At 44.4% G+C, this 23,131-nt stretch overlaps 1 protein-coding gene across 3 annotated transcripts in view; it reads right to left on the bottom strand.

Moving 5' to 3' along the window:
- LOC120932405 (core histone macro-H2A.1) overlaps nucleotides 1-23,131 on the bottom strand; it is a 210,639-nt gene that overhangs the window by 103,011 nt on the left and 84,497 nt on the right. For all 3 annotated transcript variants that reach the window (XM_040344751.1, XM_040344749.1, XM_040344750.1), the window contains one exon: nucleotides 20,136-20,246. In XM_040344751.1, the coding sequence (XP_040200685.1) occupies nucleotides 20,136-20,246 (111 nt within the window). The remainder of the gene's footprint in view (nucleotides 1-20,135; nucleotides 20,247-23,131) is intronic.

Below are 23,131 nucleotides of genomic sequence, written 5' to 3'. Positions count from 1 at the left end.
GCATCTGCTAGAGTTGGTTGGTAATTACTGGGACCTGAACGTAGACTCAGCAGAACCGCCAGTGGTCTGGGACGCCTTTAAGGCGGTAATTCGGGGAGAAGCTATCACGGCTATTAAGAGAGTGAGAGTAGACCAAAATGCTGAAGTTCTGGGGTTGCAGGACAAGGAGCGTGAATGTGCGTCTGTCCATGCCACTGACAAGACTGATGACACGTATACTGCCCTACTGGAAGCTAGACGCAGACTTTCCCTACATTACAATGACCTTGCACATACTGAAGCTAAGCACAGGGCAAATTTGTTGTTCTCGGAAGGGGATAAAAATGGTAAGCTGCTGGCCAGGTTGGTAGCTGACCACAACCATATCGAACATATCTCAGTAATAAAGGGGTCGGCGGGCGACCTGGTCAGGGACCCGACTGCAGTGTTGAATGAGTTTAAAACATATTTTTCTGCCCTTTATGCTCCTATCCCGTCATATGACCATGAGGAGCTGAGAGATTTACTAGGGGGCCTGAGTCTCCCCAAACTTACCGAAGAGGAATGCTTGACTTTAGACGCAAAAATCACTAAAAAAAGAAGTGGAGGCGGCTATCTTTGATTTTCCACCTAATAAAGCACCGGGTCCGGATGGATTCCCGGCGGACTTCTACAAGTTGTATGCGGAGCAATTAGCTCCCAGGCTTGTGACTTTGTTTGCCTGCTGCTTAGAGCATAAGACGCTTCCGGCGTCGATGCTCGAGGCATATATTATCCTATTACCTAAGCCGGGTAAAGACCTGCAGGAATGTTCATCGTATAGACCTATTGCTCTTCTTAATATGGATCTCAAAATTCTGACAAAGGTACTAGCAAAGAGACTCGCTCTGGTCATATCGTCACTAGTGGATGTGGATCAGACGGGCTTCATGCCGGGTAAGTCCACTGACACAAACCTGAGAAGACTTTTTACGCATTTACAGCTTCCCAATTTAGACGCGTCCTGTAGAATAATAGTTTCCATAGATATAGAAAAGGCCTTTGACTCGGTGGACTGGCATTTTATGCACACAGTCCTCGAGACAATGGGCTTTGGCCAGGGGTTTAGGCAGTGGATCAAATTGCTATACAGTAATCCTAGGACGGCTATTCACATGGGAGGGTCAACTTCTGAGTGTTTCACGATAGGGAGAGGGACGAGGCATGCCCCCTATCACCCTTTTTATTTGCCCTTATGATGGAGCCCCTGGCTGTGGCATTGAGAGGGTCGGGGGAGGTAAAGGCCATCAGGGTGGGGAGTATAGATGAGGGCTTGGCATTATATGCTGATGACCTTCTTTTGTTTTTGAGGGATCCCGTGGAGTCATTGAACACTGCTTTGGATATTATGGACAGGTTTACTAAATTTTCTGGCTTGAAAGTCAACTGGGGGAAGTCATCCATACTCCCACTAGAGGAGGGGGCTAGGATAAAAGTGAATCCCGACCTGCCTCTTCAATGGGTCAAACAAATAACGTATCTGGGGGTGAAGGTCACAGCGAGCGTGATGGACTACATGTCCCTCAACTTGCTGCCACTTTTGACGTTCTTTAAACAAAAAGCGCTGGTCTGGCAAAAGCTTCCATTATCATTGATTGGCAGAATTAACCTCTTGAAAATGAAAATACTCCCGGTTATTCTATACTTTCTGAGGAACGCTCCGGTATGGATACCGAAGTCCTTCTTTCGGAAACTGGATAGTCTCACAAGCTCGTTTCTCTGGGCTCCAAAAATGCCTAGGGTGGGGTTGAAAGTCCTACAAGAACCGTGGGGTCAGGGGGGACTGGCGCTCCCTGACTGGCGCAAGTACTACTTGGCTGGTCAGTTGGTGTTTGTTCACAGATGGCTGAGCTCAGATGCGGGGGATTCAGCCACAGTGCTTGAGGCTGCCCATCTCGGATCATACGAGTCCCTGCGATTGGCCATTCATAGAGGTACGGGCAGGGACCTTCCCCTTACACATTCCATGAAAGCTACGATCAAAGCCTGGGAGGAGGTAGAGAGGCTGGCCTCTCCGAGTTATACAGGATTTTCCCCCTCAACACCGTTGTGGATGAACCCTAAACTCCATCATTTCTACAAACTAGATGGTGCACCCGGATGGGCGTCTAAGGGGGTTAAACTACTCAAGGATGTTACTCGGGATGGTGAACTGCTAACATTTGATCAATTGAAAGCCAAACACGACCTTCCGAACTCTCAGTTTTTTTGCTATCTAAGCCTGAGACATGCATTTCAGTCTCAGTTTGGATCGCAGAAAGTTGAATCTTTCCCCTCTAGGTTGGAAGACTTACTTATGACGGAGGATCTGCCAAAGACCTTGTCAGTAACCTACAAAGAACTTTTTAAGGCCAGCCCCAAAGCATTACTCAAGTGCAGAGAGAGATGGGGAGCAGAGGTTCCGGGTGTACAGGGAGAGGAATGGGATGAAATGTGGGACCGTCCATTCAAATATCTAGTGGCAGCGAGAGACAGGCTAATCCAGTTTAAATTTTTACATAGAGTATACTATACTCCGGCCAGATTGGCATCGATTTATCCATCGGTACCTGCCGAATGCTGGAGGTGTACGTTTTCCCCTGCTGACGCGCAACATGTGTTCTGGACAAGTGCTGGGGGTACCGGTCCCACAGGAGATTAGTGTTTGTTTACTGGGATTGGTGGAGGAGGTGGTGCCGTCTAGAGCTCACAGAACATTATTGAGTATCTTGTTGTTCTATGGAAAGAAGGCCATTTTGCTGAAATGGAAGAATCCAGGGGCCCCTGAGATTGCTTTTTGGAAGGGTTTGGTGAACGCTATGATGCCTTACTATAAGGCAACGTACCTATCCCGGGGATGTGTCGGAAAATTTGAAAAGGTGTGGAGGGCCTGGTATGAATCGGATCACACGGTTGGGTAAAGAGAACTAAGGCTGATGTATGATCAACTAGGTATATAAGTGGGGTAGAGCTCCTGTTCCAGGTGTTTCGGGGAAGCTGTTAGTGGCATGCCACAGAGGGGAGTATTGATGCTGAAGGTGTCCTGATTTAAGGTTGGGCGGGGACGGGAACTGAGTAGGGGGGGGGGGTGGGGGGGAGGATTTGGGAAGGTTTTGTAGTGAATATGCCATCTGCGATGGCACAGTTTTTGTGTTCCCGGTCATGTTGGCCGATAGTTAAGCTTGGCGGTGTGCCAAGGAATGTTGTTTTTTTGTATATATGCAAAAACCTTTAATAAACAGAATTTTCAAAAAAAAAAAAAAAGAGTGTGAATCACTGTGCTTTTGATAAGTCAACCTCAAAGTTGGATGATTTGTCACAAAGCACTTTGTTGGATCTGTGATCCACAGAAAAGATGTCCTGACCTAAAAGATGTCCTGACCTCTCTCCCTAGTAGCCTCAGGAGATACACAGAAGGAACGTCACAGCTGATCACGCCCTGAAGTGCTTTTTGACCTCCCTGAATAACCCTGAGGCCGCGTAGACACGGTCCAGAGGTTCAGTTTAATCGGTCCAAACCGACCGTGTGTATAGCCCATCGGTCTGTTGTCCTTCGGTCCAAAATTTTAAAACATGCTTCAAAATCGAACCGATGGCCCGCTGCCCGATCGGTTCAAAACCCGTGCATGCTCAGAATCAAGTCAACGCATGCTAGGAAGCATTGAACTTCGTTTTATTCAGCACGTCGTGTGTTTGACGTCACCGCGTTCTGACCCGATCGGTTTTTGGAACGATGGTGTGTACGCATTTCAGACCATCAGGCCACTTCAGCGGTGAACCGATGGAAATGGCCCGTCGGACCATTCTCATCGGTTTGGAACGACCGTGTGTACGCGGCCTTAAAAGTATTGAGGACACCTGCCTTTACATGCACATGAACTTTAATGGCATCCCAGTCTTAGTCCCTAGGGTTCAATATTGAGTTGGTCCACCCTTTGTAGCTTAAACAGCTTCAACTCTTCTGGGAAGGCTGTCTACATGGTTTAGGAGTGTGTCTATCCGAATGTTTGACCATTCTTCCAGAAGCGCATTTGTGAGGTCAGGCACTGGTGTTGGACAAGAAGGCCTGGCTTGCAGTCTCTGCTCTAATTCATCCCAAAGGTGTTTTATCGGGTTGAGGTCAGGACTCTGAGCAGGGCAGTCAAGTTCCTCCACCCCAAACATGCTCTTCCATGTCATTAACCACTTAAGACCCGGACCATTATGCAGGTTAAGGACCCTGCCCTTTTTGCGATTCGGCACTGCGTCGCCTTAACTGACAATTGCGCGGTCCTGGGACATGGCTCCCAAACAAAATTGGTATCCTTTTTTTCCCACAAATAGAGCTTTCTTTTGGTGGTATTTGATCACCTCTGTGGTTTTTATTTTTTGCGCTATAAACAAAAATAGAGCGACCATTTTGAAAAAAAAAACAATATTTTTTACTTTTTGCTATAATAAATATCCCCCAAAAATATATAAAAAAACGATTTTTTCCTCAGTTTAGGCCGATACGTATTCTTCTACATATTTTTGGTAAAAAAAAATCACAATAAGCGTTTATCGATTGGTTTGCGCAAAATGTATAGCGTTTACAAAATAGGGGATAGTTTTATTGCATTTTTATGAATATATATAAAAAATTTTTACTACTAATGGCGGCGATCAGTGATTTTTTTCGTGACTGCGACATTATGGCTATAAAAATGCATTGTTTACTGTGAAAATGACAATTGCAGTTTAGGAGTTAACCACTAGAGGGCACTGTAGGGGTTAAGTGTGACCCCAGGTGTGTTTCTAACTGTAGGGGGGTGGGGCTGGACGTGTGACGTCATTGATCGTCTTTCCCTATATCAGGGAACAGACGATCAATGACACTGCCACTGTGAAGAACAGGGAAGGTGTGTTTACACACACCTCTCCCCGTTCTTCAGCTCTGGTGACCGAACGCGGGACACTCGCGACCCCATGGCTGGGCTTGAAGAGACACGTACAGGTACGTGCTTGTGCCCAGCCGTGCCATTCTGCCGACATATATCGGCGTGAAGGGGTCCTTAAGTGATTAAGGACCTTGTTTTCTGCACTGGTGCGCAGTCATGTTGGAACAGGAAGGGGCCATCCCCAAACTGTTCCCACAAAGTTGGAGTATGAAATTGTCCAAAATTTCTTGGTATAATGACTCCAAAACCAAAAAGGAAGAATACACTAGTCCGAAAACCGAAAATTATAGTTTTTCATTTTTTTATTTTTATATATAATAGTATTATATTTGACTTTTTAATTAATATCATCAATTTAAATCAATATGAATTTATTGTAGGCCATTATTGGCACTTTTAGTGCAAGAAAAGTCGAGAAAAATGCAGTCTGCAGTCTCTAACCATCTCTTGTATCATGTCCACATTCTCTAACCATCTCTTGCATCATGTCCTCAGTCTCTGACCATCTTATGTATTATATCTGCAGTCACTTACTTAAACACACTGGGCTGGATTCAGGTAGATTTGCGCTTTTTTTACGGAGGCGCAGGGCAACGTTTTTGCCCTGCGCCCCCGCAAATTTACTGCGCTGCCCTTGATTCACGGAGCAGTAGCTCCGTAAATTGTGTGGGCGCGCCGGCAAAATGCCCGGCGTAAGCGCGCAATTTAAATTATCCCGTAGGGGGCGGGAATCATTTAAATTAGGCGCGTTCCCGCGCCGATCGTAGAGCGCATGCTCCGTCGGGAAACGTTCCCGACGTGCATTGCGGCAAATGACGTCGCAAGGACGTCATTTGCTTCAAAGTGAACGTGAATGGCGTCCAGCGCCATTCACGAATCACTTACGCAAACTACGTAAATTTGAAATTTCACAACGCGGGAACGAAGGGTTTACGTAACATTGGCTGCCCCTGCTAATAGCAGGGGCAGCCTTATGCGAAAACCGCCGTTCGGAAACGACGTAAACTGCGTACGCAGGGCTCGCGTAACGTTGTGAATCGGCGTTAGTATGCAATTTGCATACTATACGCTGAGCACAGCGGGAACGCCACCTAGCGGCCATCGCAAGAATGAAGCCTAAGATATGCGGGCATAAGAGCCTTATGCCGCGCATATCTTAGGCTGCAGTCGGCGTAACGAGGTTCCTGAATCAGAAGCATTCGTTGCGCCGGGGCAAGTAAGCAATTGCGCTGTGTAACTATGGTTACACAGGCGCAATTGCTTCTTGAATCCAGCCCACTGCTAATAGTGTTAGCAACATTTCCATTCGGTGCACCTCTAGTAGACATAGTTACATAGTTACATAGTGCAAGATACAAGAGATCAATCCAGCCTCACCAGTGCCCGTCATATGCAGCCTGCCTGTGCCCAGCAGCCTCACCAGTGTCCATCATTTGCAGCCTCTGCCTATGTCCAGCAGCCTCACCAGTGCCCATTATATGCAGCCTCCTTGTGCCCAGCAGCCTCACCAGTGCCTGTGGATGCAGCCTGCCTGTGCATGCCCAGATCAGAGCAGCAATCTCCATGTGTTGCAGAGAGGATTTGGATTGCCCGGGCTGCAGTAATAATGTCCCGCCATTGGATCAATGTGCCGTCTATCACAGGAGGCGGTACATTGTTCCTGCGGTCCGTGACACAGAGAGATCGCAGGGAGGAGGAGGGAGGGGTGGAGGACTGGGCATGCCAGGATAATACTCCCACAATGGGCAGCACCCAGGCCCCCTTTCGGTATCAGCTTTTTTTTTGGGACAATATCAAAAACACAGTTTCAGCGGCTGAAATTTTAGTGCACCTCTAGCTGACGCCTTAAGAGTTCCCTTCACTGGAACTAAGGAGCCAAGCCCAACCACTGAAAAACAACCCCACACCATAATCCCCCTTCCACCAAAGGATATGGACCAGTGCACAAAGCAAAGTCCATAAAGACATGGATGGTCAACCATTCCCATATACACACTCCTAAACCTTGAGGACAGCCTTCCCAGAAGAGTAGAAGCTGTTATAGCTGCAAAGAGTGGACCAACTCAATATTGAACCCTACAGACTAATGCCGCGTACAGACGGTCGTTTTTTGTGATGAAAAAAAACGTAGTTTTTAATAACGTCATTTTAAATAACCGTGTGTGGGGAAAACGTCGTTTTATGTCTTCTGAAAAACGACAAAAAAAAATTCGAGCATGCTTCAATTTTTTATGTCGTTTTTTAAAACGTAGTTTTTTGTGTCATAAAAAATCACCGTGTGTAGCTAAAACGACGTTTAAAACTACGTTTTTAAACCCACGCATGCTCAGAAGAAAGTTATGAAGCGAGCTTTATTTCATCACAAAAAACGACCGTGTGTACGCGGCATTAGACTGGGATGCCATGAAAGTTCATGTGCGTGTAAAGGCAGGCGTCCAATAACTTTTGGTAATATAGTGTGTGTGTATATATATACTGTATATATATATATATATATATATATATACACACAAACATATACATACATATACACACACATATATAACATACATACATATACACATACACACAATCATATATACACACATATATATTTATATGCACACTGATCAACCATACTATTATGACCAACCACTATAACCCTTCGAGGCATGGACTCCACTAGACCTCAAAATGAATGATGTGTTATCTGGCACCAAGTTGTCACTTGCAGATCCTTTAAGTCCTGTAGTTTGCGGGGTGGGTCCTCCATGGATCAAACTTGTTTTTCCAGCACATGCCACAGATGCTCAATATGATTTTGAGAATTTGAAGGCCAATTTAACACCTTGTTGTGTTCCTCAAATGATTCTTGATTTCATCAGACCAGGCCACCTTCCTGCATTGCTTTGTGTTCCAGTTTTGATGCTCACGTGCCCATCTTGGGCCCCTTTCACACGTGCGGACCGTATGTCCGCTTTTTTATACATCCGTTTGCGGATGAAAAAGGGACATACATTGGTCCCTATGTGATTGCCGGTGTCAGTGGATGAACATCTGCTGACACCCGTAATCACCCGCCTCCGCAAACATCCAATTTTGCAGATGAAAGAAGATCCTATTTTTTCTTCCGTCTGCAGAGCGGATCGGATGAACATGGACATACGGTCCGTGTTCACCTGCTCCCCCCATAGGGGAGAGCGGAGAAAAGACAGGGCGGTCCCTGCACAGTGTGCGGAGACCGCCCTGTCATCCGCCGGGTCAGCAGGGATCAACGGAGCGATCCCCGCTGAGCTTACGGACATACGGAGGTGGATCATTACTGATCCGCCCCGTGTAAAAGGGGCCTTAGGCTTTTTTGACTGTGGACTTGGGTCAACATGGGCAACCCTGACTGGTCTGCAGCCACATACGTAACAAGCTGCAATGTAATGTGTTCTGTCAAAAATTGGAAACCAGAAACTTTTCAGGAATTTGAGCTTCAGTAGCTCTCACTACACAGGCCAGCCTTTGCTGCACACATGCATCAATGAGCCTTAGCAACCCATGACGCTGTCACTGGTTCACTGGTGGACCCTCCTTGGAACACTTTTGGTAGGTGTTGACCACTGCAGACCAGGAACACCTCGAAAGAGCTGCAGTTTTGGAGTTGCACTGACCAAGTCATCTAGCCATTATAATTTAGCCTGTTATTGCTAATCGCAATTAGTTAAAGCGGAGGTTCACCCGCACATGACCCTTTTTCCCCTTAGATGGATGCTCGTTTTGTCTAGGGGAATCGGCTAGTTGTTTTAAAATATGATCCGTACTTACCGTTTACGAGATGCATGTTCTCCGCCGCTTCCGGGTATGGGCTGCGGGACTGGGCGTTCCTATTTTGATTGACAGTCTTCCGAGAGGCTTCCGACGGTCGCATCCATCGCGTCACGATTTTCCGAAAGAAGCCGAACGTCGGTGCGCAGGCGCAGTATAGAGCCGCACCGACGTTCGGCTTCTTTGGGCTACTAGTGACGCGATGGATGCGACCGTCGGAAGCCTCTCGGAAGACTGTCAATCAAGAAGGAACGCCCGCTCCCCAAGACCCATACCCGGAAGCGACGGAGAAGATGCATCTCGAAAACGGTAAGTACGGATCATATTTAAAAAAAACTAGCCGATTCCCCTAGACAAAACGAGCATCCATCTAAGGGGAAAAGATAAAAAAAATATATAATTGGGTGAACTCCCGCTTTAATGTACAGTAATCTGTAACATGGTCATTTAAAATAAAAATTGAAAATTCATAATGACTTATAAATTATTGTAATGGTATAGATATTACTGTATATACTTTTTAATAAGTGTTGGAACTCCTTTCAACACTTATTAAAAAGTATATACAGTAATATCTATACCATACATTAATTTATAAGTCATTATGAATTTTCATGGGCTTAGGGGTTAGAGCATTTATGTCTTGGAAAAAATGTTTTTTTTTACATTTAACATGTGTTATGCATTTTAAATAGTATTAATAAAAATTATCTTAAATCTAAACTAGATGTATCATACCTAACAAGTCTGTTACTGTACATTCTTCTGGTATTTAAAAAAGTTGGGGCACTACATAAAAACAGAATGCAATGACTTGCAAATCTCATGAACCCATATTTTATTCACAATAGAAAAAAGATAAAATGTCCACAGTTTAAACTGAGAACATTTTACATTTTAAGAAAAAAAAAATAGATAATTTTGAAATTCATAGCAGGAACTACTCTCTAAATAATTGCAACAGTGCCATGTTTACCACAGTGTAGCATCCCCTCTTCTTCTAACAACTGTCTGTAAATGTCTAGGAACTGAGGAGACCACTTGCTGGAGGTTTGGGAGAGGAATGTTGTCCTATTCTTCCCTGATATAGGATTATTCTTTCCTGATATAGGATTTTAACTCCTCAACAGTCCTGGGTCATCTTTGTTGTATTTTTTGTTTCAACATTTTTTAATTGGTGAAAAGTCCAGACTGCAGGCAGACCAGCCAGTCAAGCACCTAGACTCTTCTATTACAAAAAAAACATGCTGTTGTCATAGATGCAGTATGTAGTTTAACATTGTCCTGCTGAAGTATGCAAGGCCTGACCTAAAGCCTGGACATATTTTTCAGCATTGATGGTGCAAGCTGCCCATTTCATACGCACTAATGCACTGCACACCATCAGAGATGCAGGCTTTTGAACTGAGAGCTGATAACAGGACATAAGGTCTCTTTTCTCTTTAGCCCAGAGGACACGGCACCCATGGTTGCCAAAAGACAAATGTCAAATTTAGACCATTTTAATTAAGTGTTGGCCCAGAGAAAAAGGTGAAGTTTCTGGATCATGTTCTGATATGGCTTCTTCTTTAAATGATAAGAGCTTTACCTTGCATTTTTGATTGGCACAAAAAACTGTATTCACAGACAGTGATTTATGGAAGTATTCCTGAGCCCATGTAGTGATGTCCATCACAGAATCATGCCTGTTTTTAATGCAGTGCTGTCTGAAGGCCCAAAGAACATGGGCATCTAATATTGTGTCCGGCCTTGTCCCTTTGTGCAAAGAGATATATACACACCAGTATATATATAAATAAATAAATAATACAGTGGATATAAAAAGTCTACACACCCCTGTTAAAATGTCAGGTTTCTGTGATGTAAAAAAAATAAGACAAATATAAATTATTTCAGAACTTTTTCCACCTTAAATGTGACCCATAAACTGTACAACTCAAATTGAAAAACAAACTGAAATCTTTTAGGGGAGGGAGGTAAAAAAAATACAGAAAAAATAATGTGGTTGTATAAGTGTGCACACCCTCTTATAACTGGGGATGTAGCGGTGTTCAGAATTAAGCAATCACATTCAAACTCATGTTAAATAGGAGTCAGTACACACCTGCCATCATTTAAAGTGCCTCCGATTAACCCCAAATAAAGTTCAGCTGTTCTAGTAGGTCTTTCCTGACATGTTCTTAGTCACATCCTACATTAGATATACCATGGAACACATTGAAGACAGTCATCAAGTATAGACAATATGGCACAACAGTGACATTATCAAGAACAGGACATCCTTCCAAAATTGATGAAAAGATGAGAAGAAAACTGGTTAGGGAGGCTGCCAACAGGCCTAGAGCAACATTAACTACTTGCCGACCTGCCACCGTCGTTTTACGGCGGCAGGTTGGCTCCCCTGCGCGAGAGCCCGTAGCTCTACATCGGCTCTTGCGCCGACCCCCGCTCACCCCCGACTCCCGTGCGTGTGCCCGGCGGGCACGATCGCCGCCGGGCACACGCGATCGCTCGTTACAGAACGGGGACCGGGAGCTGTGTGTGTAAACACACAGGGCCAAATCCTCAGCCAGGCGGCGTAACTTAACTTTCAGCAGTTAAGTTACACTGACTTAAAGTTTTTACCTAAGTGCCTGATCCTCAAAGCACTTACGTAAAAATTTCAAGCAGTGTAAGTTAAGTGCCGCCGTCGTAAGGCGTTCCTCCTCTCCGGGGGGCGTTTACAATTTAAATGAGGCGCGCTCCCGCGCCGGCCGTACTGCGCATGCGTGTGACGTCATTTTCCCGACGTGCATCGCGCGAACGTAATTGACGCCGGGCGGCTTTGTGGATTGCGACGGGACACTAAAGTTACGACGGGTGAAAAAAAGACGCGCCGGGAAAACAAATAATTATAAAAAAAAATGACAGCGTCGCTCGGCATGCATTCCTGAGGGAGAACTCCATGCCAATTTTCAATGAAAAAAACGGCATGGGTTCACCCCCCAGGAGCATACCAGGCCCTTAGGTCTGTTATGGGTTGTAAGGAGACCCCCCTCCGCCGCAAAATTGACGTAGGGGGTCCCCCTACAATCCATACCAGACCCGTATCCAAAGCACGCTACCCGGCCAGCCAGGAAGGGAGTGGGGACGAGCGAGCGCCCCCCCCCCCCTCCTGAGCCGTGCCAGGCCGCATGCCCTCAACATGGGGGGGTTGGGTGCTCTGGGGCAGGGGGGCGCACTGCGGGCCCCCCCACCCCAGAGCACCCTGTCCCCATGTTGATGAGGACAGGACCTCTTCCCGACAACCCTTGCCATTGGTTGTCGGGGTCTGCGGGCGGAGGCTTATCGGAATCTGGGAGTCCCCTTTAATAAGGGGGCCCCCAGATACCGGCCCCCCACCCTAAGTGAATGGATATGGGGTACATCGTACCCCTATCCATTCACCTGTAGGCAAAAAGTAAAAGTTAATAAACACACAACACAAGGCTTTTTAAAATATTTTATTATTCTGCTCCGGACGCCCCCCCTGTCTTCGTTATTAGCTCAATTACCAGGGGGGGCTTCTTCTTCCGCTCTCCGGGGGTCTTCTCCGCTCTCCGGGGGTGTTCCGCTCTCCGGGGGGGGCTTCTTCTTCCGCTCTCCGGGGGGGGCTTCTCCGGACTCCGGGGGGCTTCTTCCATCTTCTCCCCTCTTCCGCTCTTGACTCGGCGAACCCCGGTTCTTCTGCAGCTCTCCGGTGCCTTCTTCTTCAGCGCTGGCTGCCTGCTATGTTTGTGTGTTAGCTCGATTTCAAACAGGCAGCCGGCGCGGTCTTCTGTGACGTCAGGGTCTTCTGGTCTTCTGTTCTTCCTATGTTGCCTCGTCGCCTGTTGTCGCTGTAATGATGGAAGCGCGCCTTGCATCACATTTATATAGGCATCGCCGTCCCATCATGCTCCGGCAGGTACCCACGTGGTGGGTGCCTACCCACGTGCACCCACCACGTGGGTACCTACCGGAGCATGATGGGACGGTGATGCCTATATAAATGTGATGCAAGGCGCGCTTCCATCATTACAGCGACAACAGGCGACGAGGCAACATAGGAAGAGGGGAGAAGACCAGAAGACCCTGACGCCACAGAAGACCGCGCCGGCTGCCTGTTTGAAATCGAGCTAACACACAAACATAGCAGGCAGCCAGCGCTGAAGAAGAAGGCACCGGAGAGCTGCAGAAGAACCGGGGTTCGCCGAGTCAAGAGCGGAAGAGGGGAGAAGATGGAAGAAGCCCCCCGGAGTCCGGAGAAGCCCCCCCCGGAGAGCGGAAGAAGAAACCCCCCCCGGAGAGCGGAACACCCCCGGAGAGCGGAGAAGACCCCCGGAGAGCGGAAGAAGAAGCCCCCCCTGGTAATTGAGCTAATAACGAAGACAGGGGGGGCGTCCGGAGCAGAATAATAAAATATTTTAAAAAGCCTTGTGTTGTGTGTTTATTAACTTTTACTTTTTGCCTACAGGTGAATGGATAGGGGTACGATGTACCCCATATCCATTCACTTAGGGTGGGGGGCCGGTATCTGGGGGCCCCCTTATTAAAGGGGACTCCCAGATTCCGATAAGCCTCCGCCCGCAGACCCCGACAACCAATGGCAAGGGTTGTCGGGAAGAGGTCCTGTCCTCATCAACATGGGGACAGGGTGCTCTGGGGTGGGGGGGCCCGCAGTGCGCCCCCCTGCCCCAGAGCACCCAACCCCCCCATGTTGAGGGCATGCGGCCTGGCACGGCTCAGGAGGGGGGGGGGGCGCTCGCTCGTCCCCACTCCCTTCCTGGCTGGCCGGGTAGCGTGCTTTGGATACGGGTCTGGTATGGATTGTAGGGGGACCCCCTACGTCAATTTTGCGGCGGAGGGGGGTCTCCTTACAACCCATAACAGACCTAAGGGCCTGGTATGCTCCTGAGGGGGAACCCATGCCGTTTTTTTCATTGAAAATTGGCATGGAGTTCTCCCTCGGGAATGCATACCAAATGCCGTCGCTTGAATGGGCCTTTACAAGGTGTGACTAACTTTACACCTTGTAAAAGCAGCCCTAGTTTTACACCAGGCAAACTAACACTTACGGCGAAAAAACTAGGTACAAAAGCTTTGAGGATCGCCCTAAGTGCTAATTTGCATACTAACAGGCATTTCGACTCGAAATGCCCCCAGTGGCGGATGCGGTACTGCATCCTAAGATCCGGCAGTGTAAGTCCCTTACAGATGTCGGATCTTCTGCCTAACTTAGGAAAACTGCTTCTGAGGATCAGTTCCAAAGTTAGAACCAGAGATACGACGGCTTACGCCGGAGTATCTCTTTTGTGGATTTGCCCCACAGCTCCCAGTCCTGTCAAGGAGGGAAATGCTGATTTTCTGTTCATACAATGTATAGATAAAAGATAAGTCATTTCCCTTAGTGAGTCCACAGTCTACAGTTATAACACACCCAGGGACATACTTAACCCCTTCCCCGCCCCCTAGTGTTAACCCCTTTACTGCCAGTGGCATTTTTATAGTAATCCAATGCATTTTTATAGCACTGATCGCTATAAAAATGCCAATGGTCCCAAAAATGTGTCAAAAGTGTCCGCCATAATGTCGCAGTGCCGAAAAAAAATTGCTGATCGCCGCCATTTCTAGTAAAAAAAAAATATTAATAAAAATGCCATAAAAATACCCCCTATTTTGAAAACGCTATAACTTTTGCGCAAACCAATTAATAAACGCTTATTGCGATTTTTTTTTACGAAAAATATGTAGAAGAATACGTATCGGCCTAAACTGAGGAAAACATTTTTTTTTATATATTTTTGGGAGATATTTATTATAGCAAAAAGTAAAAAATATTCATTTTTTTTTCAAAATTGTCGCTCTATTTTGGTTTAGAGCACAAAAACTAAAAACCGCAGAGGTGATCAAACACCACCAAAAGAAAGCTCTATTTGTGGGGAAAAAAGGACGCCAATTTTGTTTGGGAGCCACGTCCCACGACCGTGCAATTGTCAGTTAAAGCGACGCAGTGCCGAATTGCAAAACGTGCTCTGGTCTTTCACCAGCAATATGGTCCCGGGGGTTAAGTGGTTAGAGGACCTGCAGGAATATCTGTCAAGTACTGGCTGTGTGGTACATGTGAAAACAATCTCACGTATTTTTTATATGTCTGGTCTATGGGGTAGAGTGGCAAGGCAGAAGTATTTTCTTACAAAGAAAAACATCCAAGCCTGGCTACATTTTGCAAAAACACATCTGAAGTCTCCCAAAAGCATGTGGGAAAATGTGCTATGGTCTGATGAAACCAAGGTTGAACTTTGTGACCCTAATTCCAAAATACATGTTTGACGCAAAAACAACACTGCACATCACCAAAAGAACACCATACCCACTGTGACGCATGGTGTTGACCGCATCATGCTTATAGGTCACATTAAAGGTGGAAAAAGTTCTGAAATTATTAATCTTTGTCTAATTTTTTTTACATCACTGAAACCTGACATTTTAACAGGGGTGTGTAGACTTTTTATATCCACTGTAATATATATATACATACATACATATATACATACACACACATACATATCTCTATGTGTGTGCATATATATATATATATATATATATATATATATATATATATATATATATATATATATATATATATATTTTTTTTTTTTGTTCTTGTTGTAAATTTTGTTTGTTTTTCCAAAAGTAGAAAACAGTTTACAATACAGATCCTCTGGGCATTCCCTGACTCGGGAAGGTACAAAGCTTACAAAACGTAAAACAATTAAAAACTTAACTACGGGTTAGCAAACAAAACAAGATCATGTACCACCCAAAACGTGGACTGCTTGTTCATTTAGGAAGAATAATACATTCATAAGAAACTTCATAAGCAACACATAATCTATAAATGATGAAACACCCTTAAGAAGAGTGGGCCAGATTCACGTACAGCGGGCGCAGCGTAACGTAACCGGTTTACGTTACACCGCCGCAATTTTTCCGATTTAGTGCCCGATCCACAAAGCACTTACCTGGAAATATGCGGCGGTGTATCGTTAACAGGTCCGGCGCAAGGCAGTCCAATTCAAATGGGGCGGGTACCATTTAAATTAGGCGCGCTCCCGCATGCTCCCGTCGCAAATGTCCCGACGTGCTTTGCGCAAAATTACGACGCGCCGACGTTTTGTGAATCGCGACGTGAAAAAAGATTTACGCCGGGAAAAATAAAAGATTTAAAAAAAATTCAAAAACGACGCGGGAAAGACAGGCATACTTTAACATGGTGGAGTACTTTTACACCATGTTAAAGGTGCCCTATCTTTGCGACGGAAATCTAACATTTGCGACGGGAAAAATCTTCGTGGATCGCCGTAACTCCTAATTTGCATACCCAACGCTGGTTTACGACGCAAACTCCCCCCAGCGGCGGCCGCGGTACTGCATCCTAAGATCCGACAGTGTAAAACAATTACATCTGTCGGATCTTCTGGCTATCTATGCGTAACTGGTTCTATGAATCAGTCGCATAGATAGAAACAGAGATACGACGGCGTATCAGGAGAAACGCCGTCGTATCTCTTTGGTGAATCTGGCCCAGTATTTGTACTAGGTTGAGTGGGATTAGTGGCAAGGGACTCCAGACAAATTGTCTATACTGTCAAACTTAACTAGGCATCCACAAGAGTAGCATGTGGCTTTATATAGGGGAATTGCGGAGTTAACCAAGGCCTTCCAAAAATTAAAGGAGGGCACCTCCGGTTGCTTCCATTTTATTAATATTCCCCTCAGGGCATAAAATGGCAGCAAACTTATAAGGGTTTTGGTTGCTGTGTGGAGTGTCAGAGTGCCCACTAAAACCAAGGGAATTATATATTTAAAGTCTTCGCAATTTTGCGTTGAGGAATATTATTCTAAAAATTGTTTGACAATTTTTAGATGCAGTTTTTCACAGATTGGTAAACCTCTGCCCATCTTTAATGCCGCGTACTCACGATCGGTTCGTCTGATGAAAACGATGGACTGTTTTCATCGGACGAACTGATCATGTGTGGGCCCCATCGTTTTTTTTTCCCATCGGTGAAAAAACTTAGAACCCGTTTTAAAATTATCTGATGGTTAAAAATCCATGCATGCTCAGAATCAAGTCGGCGCATGCTCGGAAGCATTGAACTTCATTTTTCTCAGCACGTCGTAGTGTTTTACGTCACGGCGTTCTGACACGAACAGATTTTTAACTGATGGTGTGTAGGCAAGACTGATGAAAGTCTTGCCTACACAAAATCCATCGGTCCGTTTTCATCGGATGAACCGATCGTGTGTACAGGGCATAACTCTGAGACACTATGAATCTCTATGATGGTCTTTATACCCAATCATGCTACTGACCTGTTGCCAATTAATCTTATTAGTTGAAAAATGTTCTTCCAACTCTTCCTTGTAAGTACCACTTACTTTGCCAGCTTTTTGTTTCCCTGTCCCAACTCTTTTAAGACGTGTTACTGCCATCAATTTTAAAATTACTTTATTTTCTTCGGAAATGGTACATTTTGTCAGTTCAACATTTGATACATTTTCTATTGTAGGGTTTATGAGATATGCAAACCATTGCCAAAGCAGGAAGGATCCGGCAGCAATAAAAAAACATTGCCAGAAGTTCTAAGCCTTCCCCCACTTTAACAAAAAGCTGTATTTGTCTGTTTTGCAGTTGGAGAGATATCCCATCACTTCCTGTCTTCGACGTGGTGTCCGTTTATGAAGCACTAAAATATATTCACTGCTTCATTCGCCGGCATTCACAGAGGAGATCTCTCTCCTCTGTGTGCCAGTTTATGAAGCTTTGTAGATCGCTTCACCCTTGGAGAAGTGAAGTGATCTACACACGCTTCCAACACTGGAGAATGGCCCCTGATACTGGAATCTTGTGAGACTTTACGAGATTACAGTACCAGAAATTCACAGAAACACCAAAATGTCAGTTTATTAAGCAGTGATAAATTATCACCGCTCAGTACACTGACAGGCGGCATGATTCATGTTAATAAAATAACGAGTCCCCCTTCATAATATATATATATGTACACACACACACATTGTATATACACACACATTACATAAATTTATACATATACACATTATATATATATATATATATATATACATATATATATATATATATATATGTATACACATAAATATGACAGGGGGATATGGTTACAGTCTTGGGGGTGGTCTGAACGAGGTAGAAGGAAGTTAAAAATCTTCCTCCTTCGCCCTCAGATCCCCCGAGATTCCCTCTTCACTCCCTAAATCTCCACCTTTGAGCTGGTGAATCGGGGGAGTGTGAATTCTGACACAGATCGCCAATGAAGCGCTCAGATCGCAGCATCATAAACTGGCCGTTACTGTGTCATTTAATGAGAATTCTCATTGTGCAGAGATCATTCTCCCCCAATTATCTCTGTTTTATAAACTGTTTATGGACTGTGATCAGTGGCAATCCTTGGGATCACCACTGATCACTGCTTCATAAACGGACACCAGTAAATGACACAAAATCTCCCAAAGAGGAACACGGATTTCCCATGGGAGATATTTCCCTTCACTTCTTGTTCTGTAGATGCAACAAGAAGTGGGAGGAAAGGTTTACAACATGAGGTGTTTCCCTCTGTTGTCAACAAAAAAAGTGTTCCCATTTGAAGATGACCCCTCATCTCTTGTTTTTCTCACAACTGTATAATTTTGAATTTCACATCACTTTCTGTTACTGTGACAATAGCCACTGGGACTATGTATATATTGATCTAGCAAAGATATGACAATAAAAACCTGGCAAAGACTCTAAGGCCGGGTACACACGGACAAACATGTATGGTGAAAGCGGTCCGTCGGACCGTTTTCACCATACATGTCTGCCAGAGGGCTTCTGTACGATGGTTGTACACACCATCGTACAGAAGTCCGCGCGTAAACAATACGCGGGGCGTGTCCGCGGTGTCGCCGCGTCGATGACGCGGTGTCGCCGCGACAATGACGCGGCGACGTGGGCGGCCCGCCTTTAAAATGCTTCCACGCATGCGTCTAAGTCATTCGACGCATGCGAGGGACGGCGGGCGCCTGGACATGTACGGTAGGTCTGTACTGACGACCGTACATGTCCGAGCGGGCTGAATTCCAGCGGGCTGTTTTAAAACAAGTCCAGGAATATTTGTCTGCTGGGAAAAGGCCCGGCGGGCAAATGTTTGCTGGAATTCGGCCCGCTCGCGCCCACACACGACCAAACATGTCTGCTGAAACTGGCCTGCGGGCCAGTTTCAGCAGACATGTTTGGTCGTGAGTATGGGGCCTAACCCTTTGCTGCTCTAAAATCTGCATCTACAATTACTCGAAAAAACAAAACAAATTTTGTGGAGTTGTTTTTTTCTTTTGATCCTACCTGTCAATATTTGTATATAAGCTTATACATAATGATGTGGTATGACGTGATGGAATATTGGGTAAAGCAGTGAGCCAATCCTATAGAGAGCGTACAATAAATATTTAGATAATCTGGTTGCAGATTAAAACAAAGTTATTTTTTAAGGTGAAATAACAAAAAAGGCTTATGCTTATTTTTAATAAAAGTGAAATTGCCATTTGAAAGGATCAGTTGATAGCCTTCATACTAGATTATGAGAAAGAAAGTCAGCTGTGTTTAAAAATACATCTTCGTAACAATATCAACTTTAATTTAAAAAAAAAATATTTTCTGATGGGCTCTTGAAACTTTTACATATTTGTTCATGAATATGATCAACCATCTTTTGCAAGCAAATTGCCAATTATGTTACCTTTTTTACCTCAAATAAAAGAAAGAAATATATGGTTTCTTTTTATGTTTTCAAATGACCTGCATGCTTGCTTACAACTGTTTTTTAATTAGGTTATCTGAAACTTTCCTGCATTTATTGCTCCTCTCCTGAGGATGTTGTAAGTTTAACTGTGCATGAGTGGCAGCTACAATCAAGTTATAGTGATTGAGACAGCCATATGTTCTATACACATAGGGCCTACACACGCTTACAAATTACACATGGCAATCAAAAATAAATAAATCAAGTGGGATCAAAAGGACAGAGTACAGAATTATAAAAAGAGGGAACTAAAAGTGATTTCACATAACAGTAAAAAAATAAAATAAAATCAAGAATGCATAGCAAATATGTTATAGGTAGAAAGTGACCATGTGCCTTAAAACAGGCCACATTAAGTACATAAACCTTGAACATATAGTTCTGATATTCTGCTCCTTCGTTACCATAATTTGATTAGTTGCTAGTAACTACCGGTATGTATAAAGTAAAACTGGGATGTATTTGTAACCTGTTTAAATATACTCTGTCTACTTTTGTATATTTTCTAGACTGCATTACTGTAATCATTTAATAAAGTGAGAAATACCTTCTGTCCCAGGAAAAGACTTTTGGTAGAAAGGATTGTGAATCCATTGGTCGGTGCCCCTTCTGTTGTACTGTCTGCACTTGCAGCTTTACTAACTTCTCCTTGTTTCTTCTGAGTGCATACAATGAATAAACACATAAGATGTTGTTATATAGAACAGGAATTTATATTATATAATGTCACATGTACGGTATATTATAGCATACCATATGCATGAACTTGTCAAACCAAACCTGTAGTATCTCTAAATCCACTAAATGAACAACCCAACATAAAAGGAAACAAAAGATAACTACTTTTAAAGTGTAAACCCTAATAATAATCTTATTTGCTCCCTTTTGGCCTGCCTAACCACTTAAGGACCCCTTCACGCCGATATATGTCGGCAGAATGGTACGGCTGATTGTCTGTTCCCTGATATAGGGAAAGACGATCACTGACGTCAAACGTCCAGCCCCGCCCACTACAGTTAGAAACACATATGAGGTCACACTTAACCCCTACAGTGCCCCCTAGTGGTTAACTCCTAAACTGCAATTGTCATTTTCACAGTAACAGTGCATTTTTATAGCACTTTTCGCTGTGAAAATGTCCCAAAAATGTGTCAAAATTGTAAGATGTGTCCGCCATAATGTCGCAGTCATGAAAAAAATCGCTGATCGCCGCCATTAGTAGTAAAAAAAAAATATTAATAAAAATGCAATAAAACTATCCCCTATTTTGTAAACGCTATAAATTGTGCGCAAACCAATCGATAAACGCTTATTGCGATTTCTTTACCAAAAATAGGTAGAAGAATACGTATCGGTCTAAACTGAGAAAAAAAATGTGTTTTAAATATTTTTGGTGGATATTTATTAGAGCAAAAAGTAAATATAGAATTTTTTTCAAAATTGTCGCTCTATTTTTGTTTGTAGCGCAAAATATAAAAATCGCAGAGGTGATCAAATACCACCAAAAGAAAGCTCTATTTGTGGGAAAAAAAGGATGCCAATTTTGTTGGGGAGCCACTTCGTATGACCGCGCAATTGTCAGTTAAATCGACGCAGTGCCAAATCGTAAAAAGAGGCAAGGTCCTTAACCACTTCCAGACCGCCGCATGTATATGTACGTCGGCAGAATGGCACGTACGGGCACATTGGCGTACCTGTACGTCCCTGCCTAGACGTAAACAATGCAATTTAAATGCATTTTTTGCTGTGAAAATAACAATGGTCCCAAAAATGTGTCAAAATTGTCCGAAGTGTCCGCCATAATGTCGCAGTCACGAAAAAAATCACTGATCGCCGCCATTAGTAGTAAAAAAATAAAATAATAAAACTATCCCCTATTTTGTAAACACTAGAAATTTTGTGCAAACCAATCGATAAACGCTTATTGCGATTTTTTTGCAAAAATAGGTAGAAGAATACCTGAGGAATTAACCACTTGCCGTCGCCGCACCGTCGAAATACGTCCACAAGGTGGCTCTCCTAGGCGAGATCACGTTATATGACGTCCTGCCTATTAGCCGCCACTAGGGGCGCACGCGCGCCGCCGGAGGCGCGCGCGCGCCCCCCGCTCCCGTGCGTGTGCCCGGCGGGCGCGATCGCCGCCGGGCACACGCGATCGCTCGGTACAGAGCGGGGAACGGGAGCTGTGTGTGTAAACACACAGCTCTCGTTCCTGTCAGCAGGGGAAATGCTGATTTTCTGTTCATACAATGTATGAACAGAAGATCAGTGTTTCCCCTAGTGAGGCCACCCCCCACAGTAAGAACACACCCAGGCATACTTAACCCCTTCCCCGCCCCCTAGTGTTAACCCCTTCACTGCCAGTGGCATTTTTATAGTAATCTAATGCATTTTTATAGCACTGATCGCTATAAAAATGCCAATGGTCCCAAAAATGTGTCAAAAATGTCCGAAGTGTCCGCCATAATGTCGCAATACCGAAAAAAAAATCGCTGATCGCCGCCATTACTAGTAAAAAAAAATATTAATAAAAATGCCATAAAAATACCCCCTATTTTGTAAACGCTATAACTTTTGCGCAAACCAATCAATAAACGCTTATTGCGATTTTTTTTTACGAAAAATATGTAGAAGAATACGTATCGGCCTAAACTGAGGAAAAAAAATGTTTTTTTATATATTTTTGGGGGATATTTATTACAGCAAAAAGTAAAAAATATTATTTTTTTTCAAAATTGTCGTTTATAGCGCAAAAAATAAAAAACGCAGAGGTGATCAAATACCACCAAAAGAAAGCTCTATTTGTGGGAAAAAAAGGACGCCAATTTTGTTTGGGAGCCACGTCGCACGACCGCGCAATTGTCTGTTAAAGCGACGCAGTCCCGAATCGCAAAAAGTACTCTGGTCTTTGGGCAGCAATATGGTCCGGGGGGTAAGTGGTTAAACTAAACTGAGGGAAAAAAAAAATGTATATATGTTTTTGGGGGATATTTATTATAGCAAAAAGTAAAAAATATTGGATTTTTTTTTAAATTGTCGCTCTATTTTTGTTTATAGCGCAAAAAATAAAAACCGCAGAGGTGATCAATTACCACCAAAAGAAAGCTCTATTTGTGGGGGAAAAAGGACGCCAATTTTGTTTGGGAGCCACGTCGCACGACCGCGCAATTGTCTGTTAAAGCGACGCAGTGCTGAATTGTAAAAACCCCTTGGGTCATTTAGCAGCATATTGGTCCGGTCCTTAAGTGGTTAAAGTGCATAATGGTCCGGGTCTTAAGTGGTTAAAGTGATATTAAAGTTTCCCGTTGTTTTTTTTTTTTAAATAACAAACATGTCATACTTACCTCCACTGTGCAGTTAATTTTGCTAAGACTGGCCCTGATCCAGCTGTTCTGGGGTCTCACGGCGGCTCCTCCCCGCATTAGATACCCCTTCTGGGAAGCTCTCTCCCTAGGAGGTTACCTTGCGGAGCGCTCCTATGTCATACACTCGACGTCCATAGACGCCGAGTGTTTGAATCGGCCACGCCCCCCCGACGCCCGC

This window comes from Rana temporaria, chromosome 3 (assembly GCF_905171775.1).
Source record: "Rana temporaria chromosome 3, aRanTem1.1, whole genome shotgun sequence".
Taxonomy (NCBI): domain Eukaryota; kingdom Metazoa; phylum Chordata; class Amphibia; order Anura; family Ranidae; genus Rana; species Rana temporaria.
This window is presented reverse-complemented; position numbering and strand designations above follow the sequence as displayed.